General features: G+C 54.6%; 2 protein-coding genes and 1 pseudogene across 5 annotated transcripts in view; 1 reads left to right on the top strand and 2 right to left on the bottom strand.

The window, feature by feature from the left end:
• Nucleotides 1-2286: 2286 nt before the first annotated feature.
• Nucleotides 2287-2620, top strand: LOC308267259 (ragulator complex protein LAMTOR3-like; annotated as a pseudogene). The gene has a single exon. The product of its transcript is annotated as a ragulator complex protein LAMTOR3-like (transcript).
• A 4798-nt stretch (nucleotides 2621-7418) lies between these two features.
• On the bottom strand, nucleotides 7419-9233 carry MYL7 (myosin light chain 7; the record flags this gene model as incomplete). The annotated part of the gene is made up of 6 exons (XM_080701992.1): nucleotides 9102-9233; nucleotides 8874-8949; nucleotides 8534-8638; nucleotides 8116-8194; nucleotides 7928-7976; nucleotides 7419-7520 (listed from the first exon to the last, which is right to left on the bottom strand). Exons 1-6 carry the CDS (start codon nucleotides 9135-9137, stop codon nucleotides 7419-7421), a joined length of 447 nt encoding a protein of 148 aa, XP_080558118.1. The 5' UTR covers nucleotides 9138-9233.
• A 3800-nt stretch (nucleotides 9234-13033) lies between these two features.
• The window catches only part of GCK (glucokinase), a gene marked incomplete at both ends in the record, with an annotated part of 37328 nt that continues 29509 nt past the window's right edge, over nucleotides 13034-20852 (bottom strand). The window contains 9 exons of one of the 3 annotated variants that reach the window (XM_080700932.1): nucleotides 13034-13178; nucleotides 13279-13512; nucleotides 13596-13751; nucleotides 14449-14632; nucleotides 16454-16553; nucleotides 16654-16749; nucleotides 17643-17762; nucleotides 18240-18394; nucleotides 18884-19046. In XM_080700932.1, the coding sequence (XP_080557058.1) occupies nucleotides 13034-13178; nucleotides 13279-13512; nucleotides 13596-13751; nucleotides 14449-14632; nucleotides 16454-16553; nucleotides 16654-16749; nucleotides 17643-17762; nucleotides 18240-18394; nucleotides 18884-19046 (1353 nt within the window). Of the gene's footprint in view, nucleotides 13179-13278; nucleotides 13513-13595; nucleotides 13752-14448; nucleotides 14633-16453; nucleotides 16554-16653; nucleotides 16750-17642; nucleotides 17763-18239; nucleotides 18560-18883; nucleotides 19047-20852 lie in introns of all 3 variants that reach the window. The other 2 variants (XM_080700931.1, XM_080700930.1) reach the window with 2 other exon arrangements.

Genomic DNA, 20852 nt, shown 5'->3' on the forward strand with positions numbered 1-20852 from the left:
TTTTGAAACCAGGTTTCACTGAGTTGCAAAGGGCCTCACTAAGTAGCTGAGGCTGTCCTTGAACCACGATCCTCCTGTCTCAGCCTCTCAAATGCTGGGATTATATGGGTGCGCCAACATGCCTGGCTTATTGGTGCATTTTAGTCACCCATCTTAATGGGGTACAAGATGGTAGAGGTATATATGCACACATCACTCATTTAGCCCTTCCCCAATTCCCACCCCATTCCCTCCCCGGACCTTCTACCTCTAAGCTACACCCCAGCCTGATTTATTTTTTTTATTTTGAAACAGGCTCTTGCTAAGTTGTCAAGGCTGATCTTGAACCTGCTATTCTCCTATCTCAGCCTCCCAAGTACTGGGATTACAGGCAGGTGCCACCACGCCTGACTGCCATCTTCTCTGTAATCTAATGCGCATGACCCCAGCCTGTGGATGTGCCCAGTGGTTCTGAACCACGCTAGTTTGTGCCCCCAGAGAGGGCGCCCCAGGCTGCTACCAGCTACCTTGGGCTGTGCTCTACATCTCTCAACACAAAGATTAGTGCAGGTTCAAACCCAGCTGCCGGGCTGCATAGGACCTGGGACAGGTTGCTTGACCACATGGTACCTCTGTGTCCCATATCCCCATCTGGAGGTAGGGAAAAGCCTTACCTAAGCCCTGTATGCTTAGGATGAGGTTCCACTGTGAGTATAAAGACCCAACCAGCAGCCGCTTCCAGCAGACGGAGCTTGTTCTCTTCCTGTAAGTTAGGACAGGGTTTGAGGTGTATTGAGGCCCAACTTGGCCCAGCTCGCAGCCTCTGTCCAGTGGCTGCATCCTCGCTTCATGAGCTGAGTGCCAGGTAGTGTGAGGTGTATGTGTGCACATCTGTCCCCTGGTCACACCTGCTACCAAGGGAGGCTGAAAATGGAGTCTGTCTTCTGGGGCCTGGGTACAGTCTCACACTCAGTTACTGTGGAGGGAGAGAGGCCACGTGCATGGGTGCCTGCACTGATTGTCCGGGCAGAGGAGAGCTCCCCGGCCACCAGATGCTACCAAAATGCAGTCTATGGCCGGGTGTAGTGGTGCACGCTTATAATCCCAGCACTCAGGAGGCAGACACCGGAGGATCAAGGCCAGCCTCAGCTACTTAGCAAGGGATTTCACAACTCAGTGAGACCCTGTTTCAAAAAAAAAAATAAAGAAAAAAAATAGGGCTGGGGGTGTAGCTCGGAGGTAGAATGCCCCTGGGTTCCATCCCCAGTACCGGAAAAAAAAAAAAAAAATGCAGTCTATCTAGCCCTCCTCAACAGAAGAAAACACTGAGCCGGATAGCCCAGGCACCTACATGTACGGGGGTGGAGCGGTATGCCTTCACCTTGCCTCACCCACCCCCAGATGTGCCTCCCTCCGCAGCCACAACCCCTCAACTTTCAGTCCAGAAAACTCCAGAAGCTTGTCTACAAAGGAAGAGGCACATTACTCCTACTGTCTCTGAGGCGTGCAGGCCCCTTGGCACTCCTCTGGGTGAAGAGTCGATGCTGGGGTGGGGTGGGGTGGGGGAGTCAGGCTGCAGGGAGGGTCTGAACTGAAGGATGTGTGGGCCGCGGAACATCAGCATCCATCAGCCCTGACAGCACATGAGTTTTAACAGCCTACGCCGGCTGGAGAAGCACGCAGGGTTACATACTCCTCATGCCAGGGCAGACATCTAAGAGCTTGTCTTTAACCTTATCAGTAGTATTTACTGGGCTAAAGAAAGAATGTGCAGAGAGGGGGGCTGGGTGGGTGGAGGGTTGGGGCTAAAGGGAGTCTCAGGACAAGATCAGAAGATGCAACGCAACCCAGGGCCCCAACCCCACTGACCCGAGCCTTTGTGGGAGCAGCCTGTGCTGTACCCCCTGAGGAGCCCAGCCGCTGTGTCCCTGGGGAGGCTCCGTGCCTGCTCCTCCCCTGCCTGCAGAGGTTCTGGGGGGACAGAACATCAGGCTGTGTGATGATTGAAAACAAGATCTCCTGCCAGCCCGGAAAACCTTTCAACAAAAGTAGATGGAAAAGAAAACAGTTTAATGATCAGATAAGCATTAAACGGGCTGTAACATTCATCACTGGCCACCCACTAGGAGACTACAAAGACAGAAGTCTCACCCCTTTGTACGGTCAGAGCAATGCATTTCATCAAGAAATTATCCTCGATGTGACCGCTGCTAGCAGAGGAACCTGTCACTGAAGTGCAGTGGAGCTAAAAGGGCAGCCCAGAAACCCAGGCGTGGAGATTGATCCTGTGGGAGAAAGGTGTTCATCATGGCGGAGGACCTAAAGCGATGCCTGTATAAGAAGTTACCAGGTGTTGAAGGGCCCCATGCTATTGTTGTGTCAGATAGAGATGCTTGCTTTGAGACCTGGCTTCTTGTCTACTTTTGCCCTTGCAACAGACCAAGGGAGCAAACTTGGACTTTCAAAACACAAAAGCATCATCTGTTACTATAACACCTACCAGGTGGTTCGGTTCAATCGTTTACCTTTGGTGGTGAGCTTCATAGCTAGCAGCGGTGCTAATGCTGGATTAACTGTCAGCCTGGAAAAGGAACTTGCTCCGTTATTTGAAGAATTGATAAAAGTTGTGGAAGTTTCTTAATCTGACAGCGGCTTCACTGTGTACCTTGTCTTCATTATAACAACACAATATCAACCCAGCAATCTTTAGACCACAATAATACTTTATTCATGTACTCAAGAGAGGGCCACTTTTTCACCTTATCCTAAAAAATGTGTCTATAATTTACAGATTGGTTGTTATATTTACTTATATAAGGCCTTTTTTTAAAAATTTGGTGAGATCTTGCCATACCACAGAAATGGTTCGGTCTGTCACAGCTCCCATGGAGTTATTCCCAGTCACCAGATATGAACGAGACTCTATTCAGTGGATCAGAATCAAAATGGTACATTGATCCACTTGAGCCATTAAGTATTCCCTATTGTACAGTAGTCCCAGGCCTGCAAGAATGCAGCAGACCCTTTTTATTATGAATAATAATGACATATATTTCTTTAGATTGTTTTATTTCTTTGCATTGAGTATGAGGAAGACAAATGGCTTAGTAAAAGTAATAAAATCAGTACAATCACTAACGTTCCTTTGGGCATATTGTTTTGCAGTGTAGATGAATATTACTAATTGATTCTTCTCAGAGGGTGCTGATCTTTATTGAAAAGAAAAATTTATAGCTTATGGTTTTTCTTTCTACTCTGCTTTCTATAACCAATCAGTATTTTAATGTTTGTGTGTTCTTTATAAAATTTAAATGTGATTTGTTATTGAATTCTGTTTCCAGTATCAGTATGTATATAAACATAGTATGGCCATTTTTTCATACATGAGTATAAATAAAATAGTATTTTTAAAAAGAAAAGAAAAGAAATTATTCTCAAGAGTAATTTAACACAGGAGCCAGCGGGTGTGGTGGTGCAGGCCAGTCACCCCAGTACTAAGGGGCTGAGACAGGAGGATCTCAGCAAGCAATGAGACTCTCATCAACCTAGCAAGACCTTGTTTCAAACCAGGCCCTCTGCAACTTAGTGAGACCCTGTTTCAAAATAAAAGAATAAGCTGGGCGTGTTGGCACACGCCTGTAATTCCAGTACTTTAGCCCTTGGGAGGCTGAGACAGGAGGATCACAGGTTAGTGGCCTCAGCAACTTGTGAGGCCTTCTGAAACTTAGTGAAACCCTATTTCTAAATAAGAATAAAATAGGGCTAGGGGTGTAGCTCAAAGGTAGAATGCCTTGGGCTCAATCCCCAGTCCCACAAAACAGTAAATAAATAAAGGAAGAAAGAATAAAAAATAGGACTAGGTGTACCTTGGAGGTAGAATGCCTGCCCGAGGGATCAATCCCAGTACCAGAAGAAAAAAAAAAACACCCCAAAACATACATACTAAAATAAAATAAAATAAGGGCTAGAGGTGTAGCTTGGAGATAGAAAGCCCCTGGGTTCAATCCATAGTACCATAAAAAAAAATAAAATAAAACAAAATAAAATAGGGCCGGGGTGGTGGCACATGCCTGTAATCCTAGTTCTCAGGAGGTTGAGGTAGGAGGATCACAGGTTCGAGGACAGCCTCAGTAACCTAGTAAGACTAAGCAAGACCCTATTTCCAAACAAAAAGCCCAAAAGGGCTGGGGATGTAGCTCAGAGGTAGAATGCCCCTAGGTTCAATCCCTAGTACAAAAGTAAAAAATAAAGGAGAACTAGTTCTCAGTTCTCCACAACGTGCTGGTATTGGAAAATTGCTTTGGTATTAATTTCCAAAATGTAAGATATAGTCAGGGCCAGGTGCTGCGCAGGTGCTCAGGCAGGGAGGGTGGAGATGTTACAGTGCAGAGCTCCCCTCTCTCTTTGCCCTTCATTCTAAGGATTAACCTAGAGTAAAAGTCTCAGAGTCAATTGAAGCCTTTAGCCCTAAAACTATATAGAGGCATCAGGGCCCCATTTGCCTCCTCTCTTCTGTGACCTGCCCTGGGTGTAGGAAAGGTGAGCTCTGTGGCACGCTTCGAAGCACCCATAGGTGGTGAGCAGCCAACGCTGCCCAATACAACACAGGCAAAGGCCAGGTCGATTTTTGACCCCTGCACTTAGTGAGTGCACTGTCAGGAGACAAAGAGGCACCACCTACCTGAGGAATAGTTACCAGCCCATTGCCTTGGTAACGCTGATAAGAAGACACCAAGACAGAATCTATTTAAAGACTGGGGTCCTGAAAGAGTTCCATTTTCGGGCTCTCTAGCGTGCTTGCCGGGATGTGGCTTTTTTTCTTCTCTATTTCCTACTGATCTTGTAAGAAAGATTTGTTAAGCTGCACTGAGCTACCTATTAGTTTTAATTTTTCTATTCAACAAACTTTAGTTGAATAAAAAAACGAGCCCATTTAAACCGTAACACCACCACCACTGGTCACATGCAGGGCACCCTGAGTCTCCCTGGTGATTGGGCCATCTGGGTTTGCTAATTGCCTTTATCCCAAGGAAAAAATAAACTCCTATCTTTAAGGCTGAAAGTGTGTTTGCAACACAGGCAGGCGCCTGCTGAGGTTAGATGCCCACCCGCCCAGGGAGACCTGGAGATAAGGATTCTGTCTCCCTTGGTGATGACATTTCAAGTGGGGCTCACAGGTCCCTACAGAAATATTCCTGGGCTATGAAACTGGTACCAGACTTATTTAGCTTCAAAAGAGGTTAACAGGAGAAGAAGTTGTAAAAGAATCTGCAATTACACGTTTTCTAAAGAAAATGCTCTGAGGAAAAAAGGAGTCTGTTTCCTTCGGGCCAGGAAAGTTAACCATCCTTATTTGTCTGTTTTTAATTGACACAACTGTGTATGTTTATGGAGCACCATATGGTGTTCCATGCATCTATACATCGCGTAAGAACCAAACCACGACAAGCACATCCATCTCCTCAAGCATCTACCCTTTTTTTGTGTGAAAATACCCCACATCCATCCTTCCAGTCATTTAAGATACACAGCACATTGTCCCTGCCTGTAGTCACCCTCCTGTGCAGAGTGCACTAGGATTTATTTCTCCTACTAACTGGGACTTGGGACCTTGACCAACCTTTCCCCACCCCGCTTTCCACTCTGCTCTCCTCAGCCGCAGGCGACCACTATTCTAACTTTCAACTCTGATGAGGTCAATTTTGTGTGTGTCTGTTTTAGTGGGGACTGGATCCAGTGGCATTCAACCACTGAACTACATCCTCAGCTCTGTGTGTGTGTGTGTGTGTGTGTGTGTGTGTGTGTGTGTGTGTGTGTGTGTTGGAACACAGGGGTTTATACCTCTGGGCTACACCCCCAGCCCTATTTTTATAATTTATTTGGAAACAGGGTCTCACTAAGTTGCTGAGAAACTCACTAAGTAGCTGAGGCTGGCTTCGAAACTGTGCGATCCTCCTGTCTCAGCCTCCCAAGCGCGGGGATTACAAGCGTGCACCACCACGCCTGACTCAACTTTTAAATTGTGCATATTTTAATTTGTATTTGTCCTCCTGGCTGTCTCTGCCTGATGTCCTCAAGACCAGAGGGCACTTGCTGCAGGGGAACCATGCTGCAGGGAAGAGAGACCTTGTGTCTTGGCTTCAACATGATGCTGGGCAGGGGCCGGGGAGCAGGGGGTTGGTAGGATGGAATGATGCTTCTGTTCTCAGAGAAGAGGAGAGGCAAGAACTGACAGAAATTCCTCCTGAGAAAGAGGGAGGCTCTGGATACTGTCCCTGTGAGGACAAGAGTCCTGGGGCCTCCTTGTGCACAGGGTGGGAGTCTGAGCCAGAGCAGGGGAGGGGACCAGGGGACCAAGGACATCTGGAGCACCCCTGGAGTGGGGGATGCCCTTAGAGCAGCGAGGCTTGTTGAGCTTCTAAAAAGACAGAGGACGGGAGAAAGTGGGTTTGCATGTTAACCTCCTGATGAAGCTCCCCTTGGGGACTCTCAGGAGCAGCTGGGGCACAGGGTGGTAGGTGGTGGGCATGTGCAGGAGGCCTGAGCCTGAGCCCTGCAGAGCTCTGACATGGTCTGGGGTTCAGGGTCCCTGGGGCTCTGTTAAATTATTTTTGTGTCTGTAGCAGCTACAGCAATGGTGGGTGGGACCCAGGCCGGCACCATGTGAGGCTCAGCAGAGACCTGCAAACCTGGCAGGGGACCTCCCTCAGGGAGCAGGTGGACAGGGGCCCGGCCCCCACCCCAGGGATCCCTCCAGCCACGCACACCTCACATGTGGCCCTCCAGCACCATCGGGTAGAGGTTGCAAGGCCATCTACTGCCGGGGCCAGTGGGGCTTCCCCTAACCAAAAGCCTGGCCTCTGCAGATGGACCATAGCAGCGCCACTCTCCTCTGTGCTTGTGGGGCCAGAACACTGGGAGGAAACTCTGCGATGAGCCTGGCTTCCTTGCAGAGCGCTTCTGGTGAGCTGGCAAGCTGGAATCCCATCACAAAGCCCCCGGAAACGGCAGGCATAAACAAGACCCTTAGCGGTCTAACCAAGCACTGTCCAGTAAACATGAGGACCAGAAATGTGAGCCACATGAGTACTTCAAAAATTTTGGTAGCCGCACATCAGAAAAGTAAAAAGAGCCAGGCACATTGGTGCACAGCTCATGGGTGTGGGTGTGAAGCCCACCGACCCCTCCCCCTGGGGCGGCCTTGGGCAGGACGCTGCCTTTCTGGGCCTCTGAGTCCACACTGTGGACTGGGCACGATCGTGGCTCATACTTTGCTTAGCAGCATGGGGTGAGTCAAGGGGAGATGGTGTGTGTGGCAGGCATTGCCTCAGTGGGCCCAGCATTGGGCCCAGGCCCCTGGCTGTCCCCGCCCCGTCACAGACAAGTCGACACCATAGTTCTGATTCAGCAATTGTTTATTGAGGTGCCCGACCTGCCCCCTACTCCTCTTTCTCGTCTCCATGGGTGATGATGTAGCACAGGGACTTGTAGTCGATGTTGCCTGCCAGGTCCATGGGCGTCAGGGCAAACATCTGCTCCACCTGTGGGCAGTGGGGGCAGAGGTGTGGCTGAGGCCTGCGGCCCTGCCCCTGCCCCTGCCCCTGGGTCTTAGCCTTCCAACACCCAAACGTCAAACTCCCAGCTAGTGTTCTGCTCACTGACATCAGGCGGGGGGACAGACAAGCCCTCTGGGGGGACCCACTCAATGATGCTCCTGCCTGGGGTCTGCACACAGCCTGGCCACCTCCTCCCTCAAACTCCATGTCCACCCCTCCAGACTCCGTAGAGACGGTGGGGTGCCCCCTCTGGAAAGGCCCGCCCTCCTTGAAGCCACACACTCTGGCGCTGGGCTCTCTGGGACAATGGGTGGTTAGGCTTCCCAGGGCCCTGCTGGGGGGATCCAGAGAAGGTACCAGGGCCCGGTGCTGGCAGGACCGGGTAGTCTCACCTCAGCTGGAGAGAACCTGTCTGCCTGGGTCAGGAGCAGCTGCTTGAACCTGGGGAGCAGGGAGCGGCTGAGCCATGAGGAAGGGCATCGCAGCCCGGGGAAGGGCTGCCACCCCCAAGGCCTGTGCAGGCTGAGAGCTTCGTGGGCCCTGCATACGTGGCCACGAGGCCCACTCCGCATTCACTTACTCATCCTTGTTTACCACCCCTTGGCCGTTGGGGTCGAACATGCGGAAGGCGCTCAGGATGGCTTCCTCGGGGTCGGTCCCTGGAGGCAGAGGCAGCGGGCGAACTGTCACATCCCAGCATCCCAGGCTCTCCAGAGCTCGCCAAGTCCCAGAAGAGGCGGGGAGGGGGTCCCCACCACAGAGAGCTTCTCGGGGACCAGAGGGTCTGGGAGCGGCCATCTTCTCGAGGTGGGCAGGCCTGGCTGGGACTTGGGGATGGACATTTCCTGAACCCCAGTCAGCACGGGGGTGACCAGGGCCCAGGGTGTGCAGGAGTGGCCACACACCCTCTGGTGGGCCACGGCCAGGCAGGGCCCGTGGGTCCCAGTGGGCTCAGTCTCTCTGTCCGGCCAAGGGAGCCCAGACCCGGCCCGGCTCACCATTGAGCTTCTCCCCGAACAGGGTGAGGAAGACGGTGAAGTTGATGGGGCCCTTCCCCTCCTGCAGCATGGCGTCCAGCTCCTCATCTGGGACGCTCACCTTCCCTGTGTGTGTGAGTGTGTTGAGAAGGGGGACAAGCTGAACACAGGGTCTCTGGGAGACCCAGAGAAGGGCCCCACAGCCTCCCTCCTCCCTAGCCTGGTGGGAGAGGCGGGTGGGGTGAGGAGGCGGGGATGAGTGGAGGTTGTGGGTGTGAGCAGGGGGCTGGGACCCTGCCCTCTCTCTGAGCAGGTCCCTAGTGAGAGCAGGCTGGGCTCAGCGGGAGGCGGCGGCACTCACCCAGCTGGGAGTAGGTCTCCCTCAGGTCCGACTTGCAGATAATGCCATCCCGGTTCTGGTCAATGCAGCTGAAGGCCTGTGAGGAAGGGTCTCTGGAGGGGAGAGCGCTTGGGGGGGGCAGAGGAGCATGGCCAACCGGGGCAGGTACCCTGACCCACTTTGGAAAGGGTGTGATGTGGGGTGAAGCAGGTCCCAGTGGGGTCGGGATGCAGGGCGCGGGGCACTCACTTCCTTGAACTCCTGGATCTGGGCTTGCTCGAACATGGAGAAGACATTGGAAGAGCCGCGCTGGGCCTGCTTGGTGGCTGCCGCCTTGCTCCGGGTCCCAGCCTTCCTGCTGGCCTGAAATACCGTGGGTGGGAGAGGGTCCTCTCCGCAGCTCCCCAAGCCTCCAGCCTCAGAGCACTCTCAAGAGAGCCGGGGAGGGTGGAAGGGTCCCCAGACACAGGGCTCCCTGGGTCTCTCCCTGCCCAGCCCTGGGGCTCCTGGCCTCTCCCTCCACCAGGCACCAAGCACTCACCATCTTCCCTGCAGTGACCGCTGCATCCCCGCGTTGCCGGCCCCCTTTATGTCTCAGCCTTATCACCTGGGATCCAAATAAGGAGAGGAGCGGGGACCGGCCCAAACTTGGCAGCTCCTGATGAGGGCCCCCAGCAGATTCCAAGCACGTCCCGGGTGACCGTCACGTCCGCGGTGACATCCCAGGGTCTTTCCATCCCCACGGCCAGGCGCCACGTCTCCCCGGAGCAGAGAGGCTCAAAGCTCTCCCCATCCAAGGGCTCCTGTTATCCCTTGTCTGACTGTCTCTTCTGCAGCCGCAGCTCAGCCCAGGCCAGGCCAGACCCCAAGGGCTTGGAGAGTGTTTCCGAGGACAGCCTCTGGCCTGAGATGCCCAGAGGTTTTGGTGAAGGCCCTCAGCCCTGGCCCTTGTGCCTGACCAAGGACAGGCAGCGGGCAGCTCTGAGCTGCTGTCGCCACAGGACCCTCTGCCTGGCTTTGGGCAGTTCTGGGGGTGACTGCTCAGACAGTTCTGGGCTGCTCCCCGTCCTGTCCTCTACGCTGTGGCCGCCCTTCTGGAACATCCCTGCTTCCTGTGTCTGGGGTCTTGCTGCCCTGAAAGCCTCTTTTCAACTCCATGTTTGGAAACTTCTTGCTAATGCCCCCAACTGGGAGCTATGGGCACATTTTCTGTCTGCCCAATGGCTGATGTGTTTGTAGCCTCCTCCCGGACATTCCATTTTGTCAAGCCCTGTACCACAGAGGGGCTGGCACACAGCAGGTCTATGGGGTGCTGTTTTGCATGAAGTTTCCAGAACCTCCCCCTTCATTAAAGTGGATCCAAGGGGCCCACTGGTGGTGCTGAGCTGTGGACCAAGGGGCCCAGGCGCCCCCTGCTGGTCCAGAGCAGCAACCTCACCAGTTCCCCAAGTCTCCCTGGAAGCTGGACCACCTGCGGGCAGCAGGGGTGGCTCTCTGGTCACCCTCAACCCAACCCAGCAACACAAGGCCTGCATCTGTCAATGGTAGGCTGGGAGAGTCCCGCATCCCTCCAACCCAATACCTCCTTTTGTGTATTTACTTATTTTGTGGTACCAGGGATTGAACCCAGGCGTCTACCTCCAAGCTACACCCCAACCCTTTATTTATGTTTTATTTTGAAACAGGGTCTGCTACATTGCTAAGAGTCTTGCTAAGTTGCTAAGGCTGATCTCAAACCTACAGTTTCCATCTTAGTCTATGAGCCATTAGGATTACAGGCACGTGCCACCATGCTCAGCTTGTGTAAGTATTTTATAACACTTTTTTTTACTACCTGGAAATAAAATTCATTTCATTTATTTCATTTCAGATATGTAATCTCAGTACATAAAAACTTTTTTGTGTGGTAAGGATTAAACCTGGGGCATTCTACCTCTGAGCTATACCCCAAGCCCTTTTTATTTTCATTTTGAAACAAGGTCTAAGTTGCTGAGGACCTCGCTAAGTAGAATGCTGAGGCTGGCCTCGAACCTATGATCCCAACAGGCCTAGGTCACCATGCTCAGCTTACACAAAACATTTAAAAAATCAATACAATGCCCTAAACTATAATGTGAAGACGTTGAAAGCCATTTATATTAAAGTACACACACACACACACACACACACACACACACACCCCACACACACTTTTTTTTTTTTTTTGCAGTACTGGAAATTGAATCCGGGGCATTGTATCTCTGAGCTACACCCCCAGTCATTATTATTATTATTATTATTTTTGCAGTATTGGAGATAGAACCCAGGGACATTCTACCTCCGAGCTATACCCCCAGCCCTATTTTTATTCTTTTATTTTGAAACAGGGTCTCACTGAGTTGCAAAGGACCTCACTAAGTAGCTGAGGCTGTCTACAAACCACGATCCTCCTATCTCAGCCTCCCAAATGCTGGGATTACAAGCATGCGCCACCATGCCCAGCTCTATTTTTTCTTCTTTATTTGAAACAGGGTCTCACTAAATTGCAGAAGGCTTTACCAAGTAGCTGAGGCTGGCTGTTAAACCTGGGATCCTCCAATCTCAGCCTTCTGAGTACTGGGATTACAAGCAATATTAAAGTCTATTCTACTATATACGCATGCCCAAACACGAGCACATTTGTCCTGGCGATAAAGCGATCAGAAGCTGTGTCAACTTACAGTGAAGAACACCAGCTCAAGAGAGCAAAGATGATCAGAAGCAATCCCGTGAGTGATATGCCAGAAAATGAGACTTCAAGGAGGGTACGATTTTCCAAAATCACAACTTTGGGTCATGATCTGAAGGAAACAAGTGGCTGCTCCTGACTTGCTGGGCAGTTTATCTTGTTGAGAAATGAATGTGCGTTAAAGCCATACATGTCTACAAGCCGCTGTGTTTAGTTCCACAAGGATGGCGTTGGGCCTACCCTTGGTATTTCACCTACGGGAGCCTCTGGAGGGAACTTATCAACTGTGTGGCTTCTTGTACCCCTGGCCGCCATTCCCAGTCACAGGGTCTGCTGAGGATGCCCTGCAGCGGGCCAGCCCACCTCTCCACCTGGCACGGCAGCCACAGTCTGCCCGGGCCCTGGACTGTGCTGCTCAGTCCCTCTGCCCCTCAGGACGCCCCGTTTCCATTCCTACAAGCCCAACCTGTGGCTCTTCACAGGCCCCTCGGCATAGCTGGCTGGAGGAGACAGCAGTTCCCAGACTCACGCAGGTCTGCAGAAGCACCTGTGCCCCCGAGGTGCCTCTTCATCTACTGTCCCCGTGGCCCTCATACACACAGGCCAAAGGAGGGGGAACAGGCCATGTTTAAACCTTTTAAAACGTTTAATTAAAAACTCGACACAGCCTCAGGTTGGGAAGAGAGAGGGTGGTGTGGGAAAGGGGAGGCTGATGAAGATAGGGGATGCTGGGGGTGGTTCTGGAGGTGTGGTGAATTCCCGGGTTCTTCCTCGCCAGAGCTGCAGACACCTTCCCCGGGGAGCAGGTGGAGGTTCCAGATGGTGCAGGGCAGGGCTTCCTCCCTTTGTGAGTGCCCTGGGGGCAGGGTCTGGGGGGACTCTGTCTCTGGCAGCTCCATTAGGGTCCCTCCAGAACTGCAAGTCACTCATGGGTGGGCTCTCTTAGGAGCATCTGCAGCCTGGGAAGCCCTCTCTCTGAGCTGGACCTTCTCCCAGGGCTATCTGGCCTCTTGAGCCACAGGTGGGAAAACAGCACAGCCCCGGTGGCCAGCACCTCCTCACTCCCACCGGCCTGCTCTGGTCTGGTCTGGCCAAGCTGCTGGGGCAGCCTCCCCGTGCAGGGTGAGTCTCCAGGGCAGACGGCCACGGCAGGGTCCCGAGGGCACTCCCTTCCCAGTGCAGGAGCCCTGACCAGGCCGCAGCTCTGAGAGGCAGGCAGCGCGGAAATGCAACAAAGTCCTGAGTGACCAACTCCCTCTGGGTGGCTGACCTCAGCAGGAACGGCCGGGGGCGATGGCGTCTCTGCTGCTCCTCTTAGCCCCCGCCCTAAACAGGGCCCAGAACAGCGGCCTGCGGGGCTCTCAGGGGCCTGGCCCAGTCTTCCAGAGGTAGCGACTGGAGGCATCCCCGCTGGCCTGGCTGGGGCGCGGCGGGCAGCTCCGGGTGGAGGCCGGGTGGGCCCGGGGCCTGGCGCTCACTGGGCCAGCATGCAGGCCTTCTTACAGGCCACCGCGGAGACCAAGGCGGCGCCCCGGCCGCTGCCCTCCTGGGACTCGATGAAGGTGATTTCGCAGCTGGGCGCCAGCCTGCGCACGCTGGCGTGGAAGCGCTCCTTGAAGCTGCACAAGAGGGCGCAGGGCTCGTCCCTCCGCCTGGCCCCCGTGCTTTGGGGCGCCCGGACCCCGCCGCCCCTCCCTCCCCGCAGGCCCCCGGGCTCACCTGGGGTGCAGCTTGTACACCGAGCCGTCCACGCCCACGGTGATGCGCATGGCGTCCTCGCTGCGGCTCTGGCGCATGCGGTTGATGACGCCCGCCAGCCCGGCCGAGCACATGTGCGCGGCGCGCGTGGACACGCTCTCGCAGGCGCGGCGCACGATGTCGCAGTCGGCGGCCGAGGCCCGCAGCCCCAGCGTGCTCAGGATGTTGTAGGTCTGCTTGCGGTCGCCGGAGTCGCTGCGGGGAGGAGTCGGCGGGAGTGCGGCCGCCTGGGGCCCCCGTGCCGCCCAGGCCCTGCCCCGCCGCCGCGCCCCGCGCACCTCTCCACCTGGGACACGAAGCGCGTCTCGAAGGCGCCGCGCGTGCGGAGCAGCTCCGAGGCCTCCCCGCGGAACAGCAGGTTCTCGTCCACCAGCCGCAGCAGCACCAGCCGCACGAGCTCGCCCATGTACTTGCCGCCGATGAGCTTCTCGTACCTGGACATGGCGGCCTGTTATGCCGGCGGGCCCGCAGGGGTCCCCAGCGCCCTCTTAGGTGGCCGGGAAGGCGCTGCAGTTCCATCCCATACCCCAGATCCTGGGCGGCTTGCCTTCCACTTGTCACCCAGGCTTTAGAAGTGTTCGGTCTATGGGGCATGTGCGTGCTAACGGGAGGGGTGGACACCCCGGCCAGTCCCTTGGGAACCTCCCTCTCTTTGCACCAAGGGCGCAGCCTGTGGCTTTATCCAGCCACACGATGTTAGGGACTGCTGTTTTTATCAGCCTGGCACATTCTTGCTTCATCTAGAGCCTGCATATTTCCGTCTTAAAATACATTGCATACAACTGGCCGAGTAGAGGCCCGTGAAGGTTCAAGATGTAATTTGCGAATTAGCACGGGCTTGCCACCTAGCCAGCAGCTAACGGGCAATCGCCACGATGAGTGGCAGGCTAACGTGCTGATCCTCGTTCTGCACACCGGCTGAGAACCTAGCCACCACGGCACCGTCACCTTTCCCAGCCCCGGTTCCAGGGCCGGTGGAGACTGAGCTGGAGGAAGGAGGAGCCGGCTCACAGGGATGGCCAGGTTGTTTCCCCCTAGAGCCATTTAAGAGCAAGCCAATAATGGGGGGCTCCCGTCTGGTGCTGCACGCCCCGCGAGAGCAGCCCAGAGCTGGGCTGGGGGCGTCCTTACAGCTGCTGACCGGGGTTGGCGGAGCTCTCGTCCACCATGCGGTCGTACTCCAGCAGGAACTCGTCCAGCTCGCCCGAGTCCCCGAAGGCGCCCCACTCGGTGTTGACGCACATGCGGCCCTCGTCCCCTTCCACCAGCTCCACGTTCTGCATCTCCTCCATGTAGCAGGCGTTGCAGCCAGTGCCTGCGGGACGGGGCACGTCAGGCCGCACCGCCGTGGGCTGGGAGGCCTGGGCTGGCTGTGGCCCAGCGCAGCAACCCGTCTCTAACAAGGAGCGTAGCACTTTCCCCACCTGCTACCTGGCTGCCCGGGAGAAGGAAGAAAAACAGGGTGTGGGGTTGCGTGGTTTTATCTTGCCTATGCCTCACCCCCGTTTTCTGGCACTTTACATGCATGTATTTGAGCACCCCAAAGGAGTAAGGCAGAGTGTGGGCCCTCGGAGCAGCCCTGAGGCTTTGGGCAGGGGTGTCATTCTCATGGCCTGTGTGAAGTAAAAACACGGAGCCCTGTGCTCCCAGGTTACGAAGCGTTCTGGTGGCAGTGTTAGTGGAGTGAGGCTGTGTGGGCTGCGGGCCCTGCAGTGGGCAGGGACGCTGCAGCGCTGTCTCGTGGGGATCGGGGCCGATGGTTGTGAAAAAGAGCCGGGCGTTGCGTGGTGGCACACGCTTGTGATCCTGGTACTTGGGAGGCTGAGACAGGAGGATCGCAGGCTCGAGGACAGCCTCAGCAAGTGGTGAGGTGCTTATCAACCTAGTGCGAACCCTGTTTCAAAATAAAGAATTAAATAGGTCTGGGGGGATAGCTCAGAGGCAAAATGCCCAAGTTCAGTCCCCCATACCACACACACAAGACAGCGATCCAGATTTTGGGTTGAATTCTCTCAATTTGTGGAGACTAGGCTGGAGCGTAAAAGATATATAGACTTGTATAATGTTTATATGTGTACATGTGTATAGAATGTATGTGTACACTGAATTATTTTTAGGAGGAAAATAATACTAACTTTTTTTGTGGTACTGAGGACTGAACCTAGAGGTGTTCTACCTTTGAGCTATACCTTAGTTCTTTTTATATATTTGTATTTCGAAGCAGGGTCTTGATAAGTTGCCTAGGCTAGCCTGAAACCTGTAACCCTTCAATCCCACAGCCCCCTAAACGGGAATATAATTATAGATGGGAGTCCATGAACCTTTGAACGAATACATGACCTTTTAGAGCTGATTCTGAGGGAGTCATGGGGGCAAGTACCTTTTTTATTTTTATTTTAGTTTTTGCGGGTCTGGGGATGGAACCCAGGGGCATTCGACCTCCGAGCTACACCCCCAGCCCTATTTTTTATTCTTTATTTTGAAACAGGGTCTCACTAAGTTGCGGAAGGCCTCACTAAGTAGCTGAGGCTGTCCGTGAACTGCGATCCTCCTGTCTCAGTCTCCTAAATGCTGGGATGACAAGTGGGCCCGCCACGCCCTGCAGGAGCAAGTAACTTTAACACGGATTTTCTGGGTCACAGGGCCCAGAGTCCAGAACACTCGCACATGGGTGTGCACAGCAGATGTCTTATCTGACTGCATGGCTCCTCAGGGCATGCTCCCTCACTCGAAGGCCCCGCTGCGGTGGAGGGCTGTGCTCCCGTCTCCGCCCCTCTCCGGGTCTGGGGGGATTCCCTGGAGGTGGGTGGCGCCTGGGCGGGAATTGCCCTCTGCAGGACCTTGTAAAGGATGGCGCCACCTTGCTTACTCTCTTCCACTTGGACAGATCTGTCCAGTGTGGTCAATTTACTGCGTAAAGTGTTTTAATTACATCCGATGGGCTGGGCGGGTGAGCAGCTGGCCGGCCATCTGATGCCCGATACTGGGAAATGCTTCCTCCCCGCACACGGTGCCCGCCCCACGCTCAGGGCCACCTGCCGGGCCCGCCCTGCACCCACAGGCGCCAGTTGTAGGCTTCGGTCCCTCCCCCTACGAAGCCCCGCAGTCTGGAAGGGGCGGGGCCGGGAGCCCTTACCCACAATCATGCCGACCTCGCAGTGGCGGTCTTCATAGTAGCAGGAAATCATTGTGGCCACCGTGTCATTCACCATCGCCACCACATCCATCTCAAAGTCCTGCGGGGAGCACAGGGGCCACGGTGATGGGGCTGGGGAGGGCCTCGTGACGCCGGGGTGGGGCCCAGGGCAGCCCCCTGGCAGGCAAGGGTGTCCTCACCCCTCTCCTCTTGATAGCATCTCTCAGAAGCCCCACAATGTTGTTCCCTTCTGCTCCCGAGGCCTTGAAGCCCTTGGTCCAGTTGAGGAGGATGCCCTGTGGGGAGAGGCAGGTCTGCGGCTGCTGGCACCAGGTAGGAGGCTCACTGTGCAGGCGCCTTGCTTTACAGTTGCAGAAACGGGCTCTGCACATTTGTGCGGCTCTCAGAGGCGTTAGGAACAATTCTTCCTGACCATCTCACTGACGATCTCACATTTCTCCAGGGTCCCTACCAGTTTGAGAAGGTGATGTGTATTCATTTTTGTGCGGTGCTGGGAATTGAACCCAAGGCCTTGAGCATGCTAGGCGAGTGCGCTGCCACTGTTTGGACTGCAAAGCTTAGAGATGCCATCCCAGAATCTAGGCAGGTCTCCTGGGGAGCAGTGCTGTATAACATCCTGGTGTGTATGGAGGAGCCATCTTCTTTCTCCTCTCTCTCTCTCTCTCTCTCTCTCTCTCTCTCTCTCTCTCTCTCTGTGCGTGCGTGCGTGCGTGCGTGCGTGTGTGTATGATTGGCAGGCTAATCTGCGAGATTGCAGATGGGGTAAAATCTCATCTCTCTACACCTTTGACCCAGCCAGGGGTGGTGAGGTGTCATGGTGGCCTATGAGCCCCACACAAACAGCCAGCTGCCCCCTCTCACGGCAGGCAAGCTACTTAAGCGGTTCCCTCTCCTCCCCGGCAATGGGGTGATGACATCATGTGCCCCCAGGGCGCCTCTGTAGGGATGCCCTGGCACACAGTAAGAATCAGCTGATTCTGCGCTTATTATCCAGTGCCACAGTAAGAGATGGGGCCACAGTGGGAATCCAGACCTTCTCCCTTCTGAGTTTGGGCGCTCTCCCGGCTCGGGTGGGAGGCTGCATCTGAAAGCAGTGGGGCAGAGTTCCCCTGGGGCGCGTGGTGCATGGCCTCCATTGTCCATCCCCCTTCCCTTCCACCTGGCCCACCTTGTCAATGTCCTCGTGCCTCACAGGAAAGGAGAAAGTGAAGCCCAGGGGCAGTTTCTTGTGTTTCATCTGGTGCTTGTCCAGGAAGTCGGAGATGCACTCAGAGATGTAATCAAAGAGCTGGAAGAAGCACCAGATGGCCACTGAGCCACGGGCACGAGCCAGCCAGCAACACTGTGCGGCTCGTGTCCCCAGCCGGGTGTGCAGCTGGAGGCAAGGGGAGGGGGCTCCGAGGGGGTGGGCTGCGCAGCTGCAGGAAGCTGAACAGTCCTCACACTGACTTTTCTAGCAGGACACTGGACAGGACACGACCCACTCAGGGTTCTCCTGCCTCTCACTCCTCTCTAGCCCATTCCTGTCCCCAACACTGGCAAGATGGCGACTGTGGGCCTTGGGAAACCTTGGCCAAGCCTACTGTCTGCCCATGAGGCCTCGCAGCTGCCCCGCATCTGTACCTACAGGGTGGGCCTCCTGTCTGCAGCCGATCCAGCCCTGGTGGGGTGGGTGGTGCGCTCTCCGGGCAGGCTGGCCAAGCCCTAGGATTCTGAGCCACCCCAGCCCCTCCCCAGCCCCCCACCTCACCCCCAGGCCTCTCACCATCTCTGCGGTGCCCGTCATGGCGTCCTCCGGGATGGAGTACATCTGGTGTTTGGTCTTCACGCTCCACTGGCCCGCCTCCCCCTCCCCCACCTTCACCAGCATCACCCTGAAGTTGGTGCCACCCAGGTCCAGAGAGAGGAAGTCTCCGACTTCTGTGGATGCAAGAAGACCCTCAGCTTTGTGGCGCCACCTGGGTAGATCTGGGCAGGGGGAACCTGGGTGGCTGACCCCGGGACCAGAGAGAGGAGGAGGGCAGGTTTGGGGTCTGACAGGAGCTAGGGCTCCTGGCCCAGACATTGTGGGTGTGCCAGAGCAAGCTGGGAGGGACCCACAGTGACCCTACGAAATGTCAGGGGAAAGCCCTGCTTTAGATAGCGCCACCCAGAACCCAGGAACCAGACTCAGGGTCAGGCTGGGCCCCCCAAGTGACCATGGGCGCAGTTCCTCCTCCTTGTGAGGTGGAAAGGCTAGCTTCCCTAAGGCTTGGAGGCTCCAGGGCTGGACCTTCAGAGCCAAGGGCTAGAACTGACCCAGTGAGCTGGCGACATCACTGCTTGCCCGGGGGTTTCTGTCTGGGGACAGCTGGGCCTCTGGAAGACCGGCTGACAGCTGGCTCAGAGGTGGGGCCATCCCTGCGGTACCTGAGCCTTCTGGGGTGGAACGCACGTAGGTGGGCAGCATTTTCACACTGGCCTCCTCGTGGGTCTCCAGCCGCAGGCCGCGGTCCATCTCCTTCTGCATCCGCTGCATCACCTTCTTCAAGTCCTCCTCCTGCAGCTGGAACTCTGCCAGGATCTGCTCCACCTGCCCAAGCAGGGGTGGGAGCAAGGGGGCAGGGCTGTCACTAGGTCTCCACACACCAAGGGGCCCCTTTTGTTCTTGTCCAGGATGACCCACTGCTATAGTTTGGATCTGATATGTCCCCCAAGGTCCCATGTGTCAGAGTCTTGGTTCCCAGCACAATTGGGAGGAGGTGGGAACTTCCGGAGATGGGGCCTCTTTGGAGGAGGTTGGTCACTGGAGGTGTGCTTTGGGAGCGTTGCTCCCGTCCCTGGGCCCCACCCCTCGCTTCCTTTTGCTTTCTGGCTGCCATGAGCGGCACCGCTTTCTTCCTTCATGCCTTTCCACCATGACGCTCCTCCTCACCTCAGACCCAGAGCGACGAGGCTGGCCGACCAGGACTAGAACTTCTGAAACCAGGAGCCAAAACAAAGCTTTCCTTCCTAGTCGTTTATCTCAGATATTTTATCACACTGATGAAAAGCTCACACACCCATCATTTCAAACTATTTACCACAGATAAATTCAGGGTTCCAAGACCAGCCCCTTGACAACGAGCTTGAGTGGTCTGGAGGGGCAAGCAGGGGCCAGGCAGCCTGTGTCCCCGCCTGTCCTGTGGCACAGTGTCTCATGGCGCCTCCCTTTTCTTCTTGGGTCAGGGCGAGGGGAGGATGAGGGCGCTAACTTAGGGCCGCAGTCTACCTGGCAACTGGCGTTACTGTGAAGAGACGCCATCATTGTATTTCTAGTGCTTGATGAAGTGGGACAGCTGGCCCAGCGTGCACAGGGTGTACAGCTAGAGGGTGGCCCTTACTGTCTATCAGGGGTCTGGTTAGCAAAGCACAGTGCAGAGTATGGGCGCAGAGGAAGAAGGGTCTTTGCATGTTGATGTGATCAGCCTGTGCATGTTAGAATCAGATCCGACACCACCCACTGTGTGTATGGATGGCCAGGGTGTGACCGCTCACTCCCACACAATCACATGATAAAATCCACTCTATTATATATATATATATATAATATATACATATATATATATATATTAATATATATTATATATAATATATATTAAATAATACATATATATGTATATATATAATATATACATATATATATATTTGGGGGGGTGATACTGGGGCATTTGATGAACCCAGACGCATTCTATCTCCAAGCCACATTCCCAGCCTTTTTAATTTTGAAACAGGGTCTTGCTAAGTTGCTAAGACAGGCCTCAAACCTGCGATTCTCCTGTCTCAGCCTCTCAAGCACTGGCATTACAGGTGTGCACCACCACATCTGGCTATGAGATCCACTGTGTGTGTGTGTGTGTGTGTGTGTGTGTGTGTGTGTGTGTTACTGAAGGTACCTATTTTTTATTCTTTTTTTTTTTTTTTTGCGGTACTAGCGATGGAACCCAGGGGCATTCTACCTCCGAGCTACACCCCCTGCCCTATGTTTTATTTTTTATTTTGAAACAGGGTCTCACTGAGTTGCAAAAGGCCTCACTAATTAGTAGCTGAGGCTGTCCGAGAAATGCGATCCTCCTGTCTCAGCCTCCCAAATGCCGGGATTATAAACATGCGCCACCACGCCCAGATGTTCTTTTTTTTTTTTTTTGAAACAGGGTCTCATTAAGTTGCAGAGGGCCTCACTGAGAGGCTGAGGCTGGCTGTGAGGCTGGCTGAGAACCTGTGATCCTCCTGTCTCAGCCTCCCAAGTACTGGGATTACAAGCATGCACCACCATGCCTGGCAATCCACCCTTTTGTGTGTATGTGTGGTACTGGGGATGGAACCCAGGGGCATTTACCTACAAGCTACAACCCCAGTC

The sequence above is a fragment of the Muscardinus avellanarius genome (genome assembly GCF_963383645.1).
Source record: "Muscardinus avellanarius genome assembly, chromosome: 9".
Lineage (NCBI taxonomy): Eukaryota > Metazoa > Chordata > Mammalia > Rodentia > Gliridae > Muscardinus > Muscardinus avellanarius.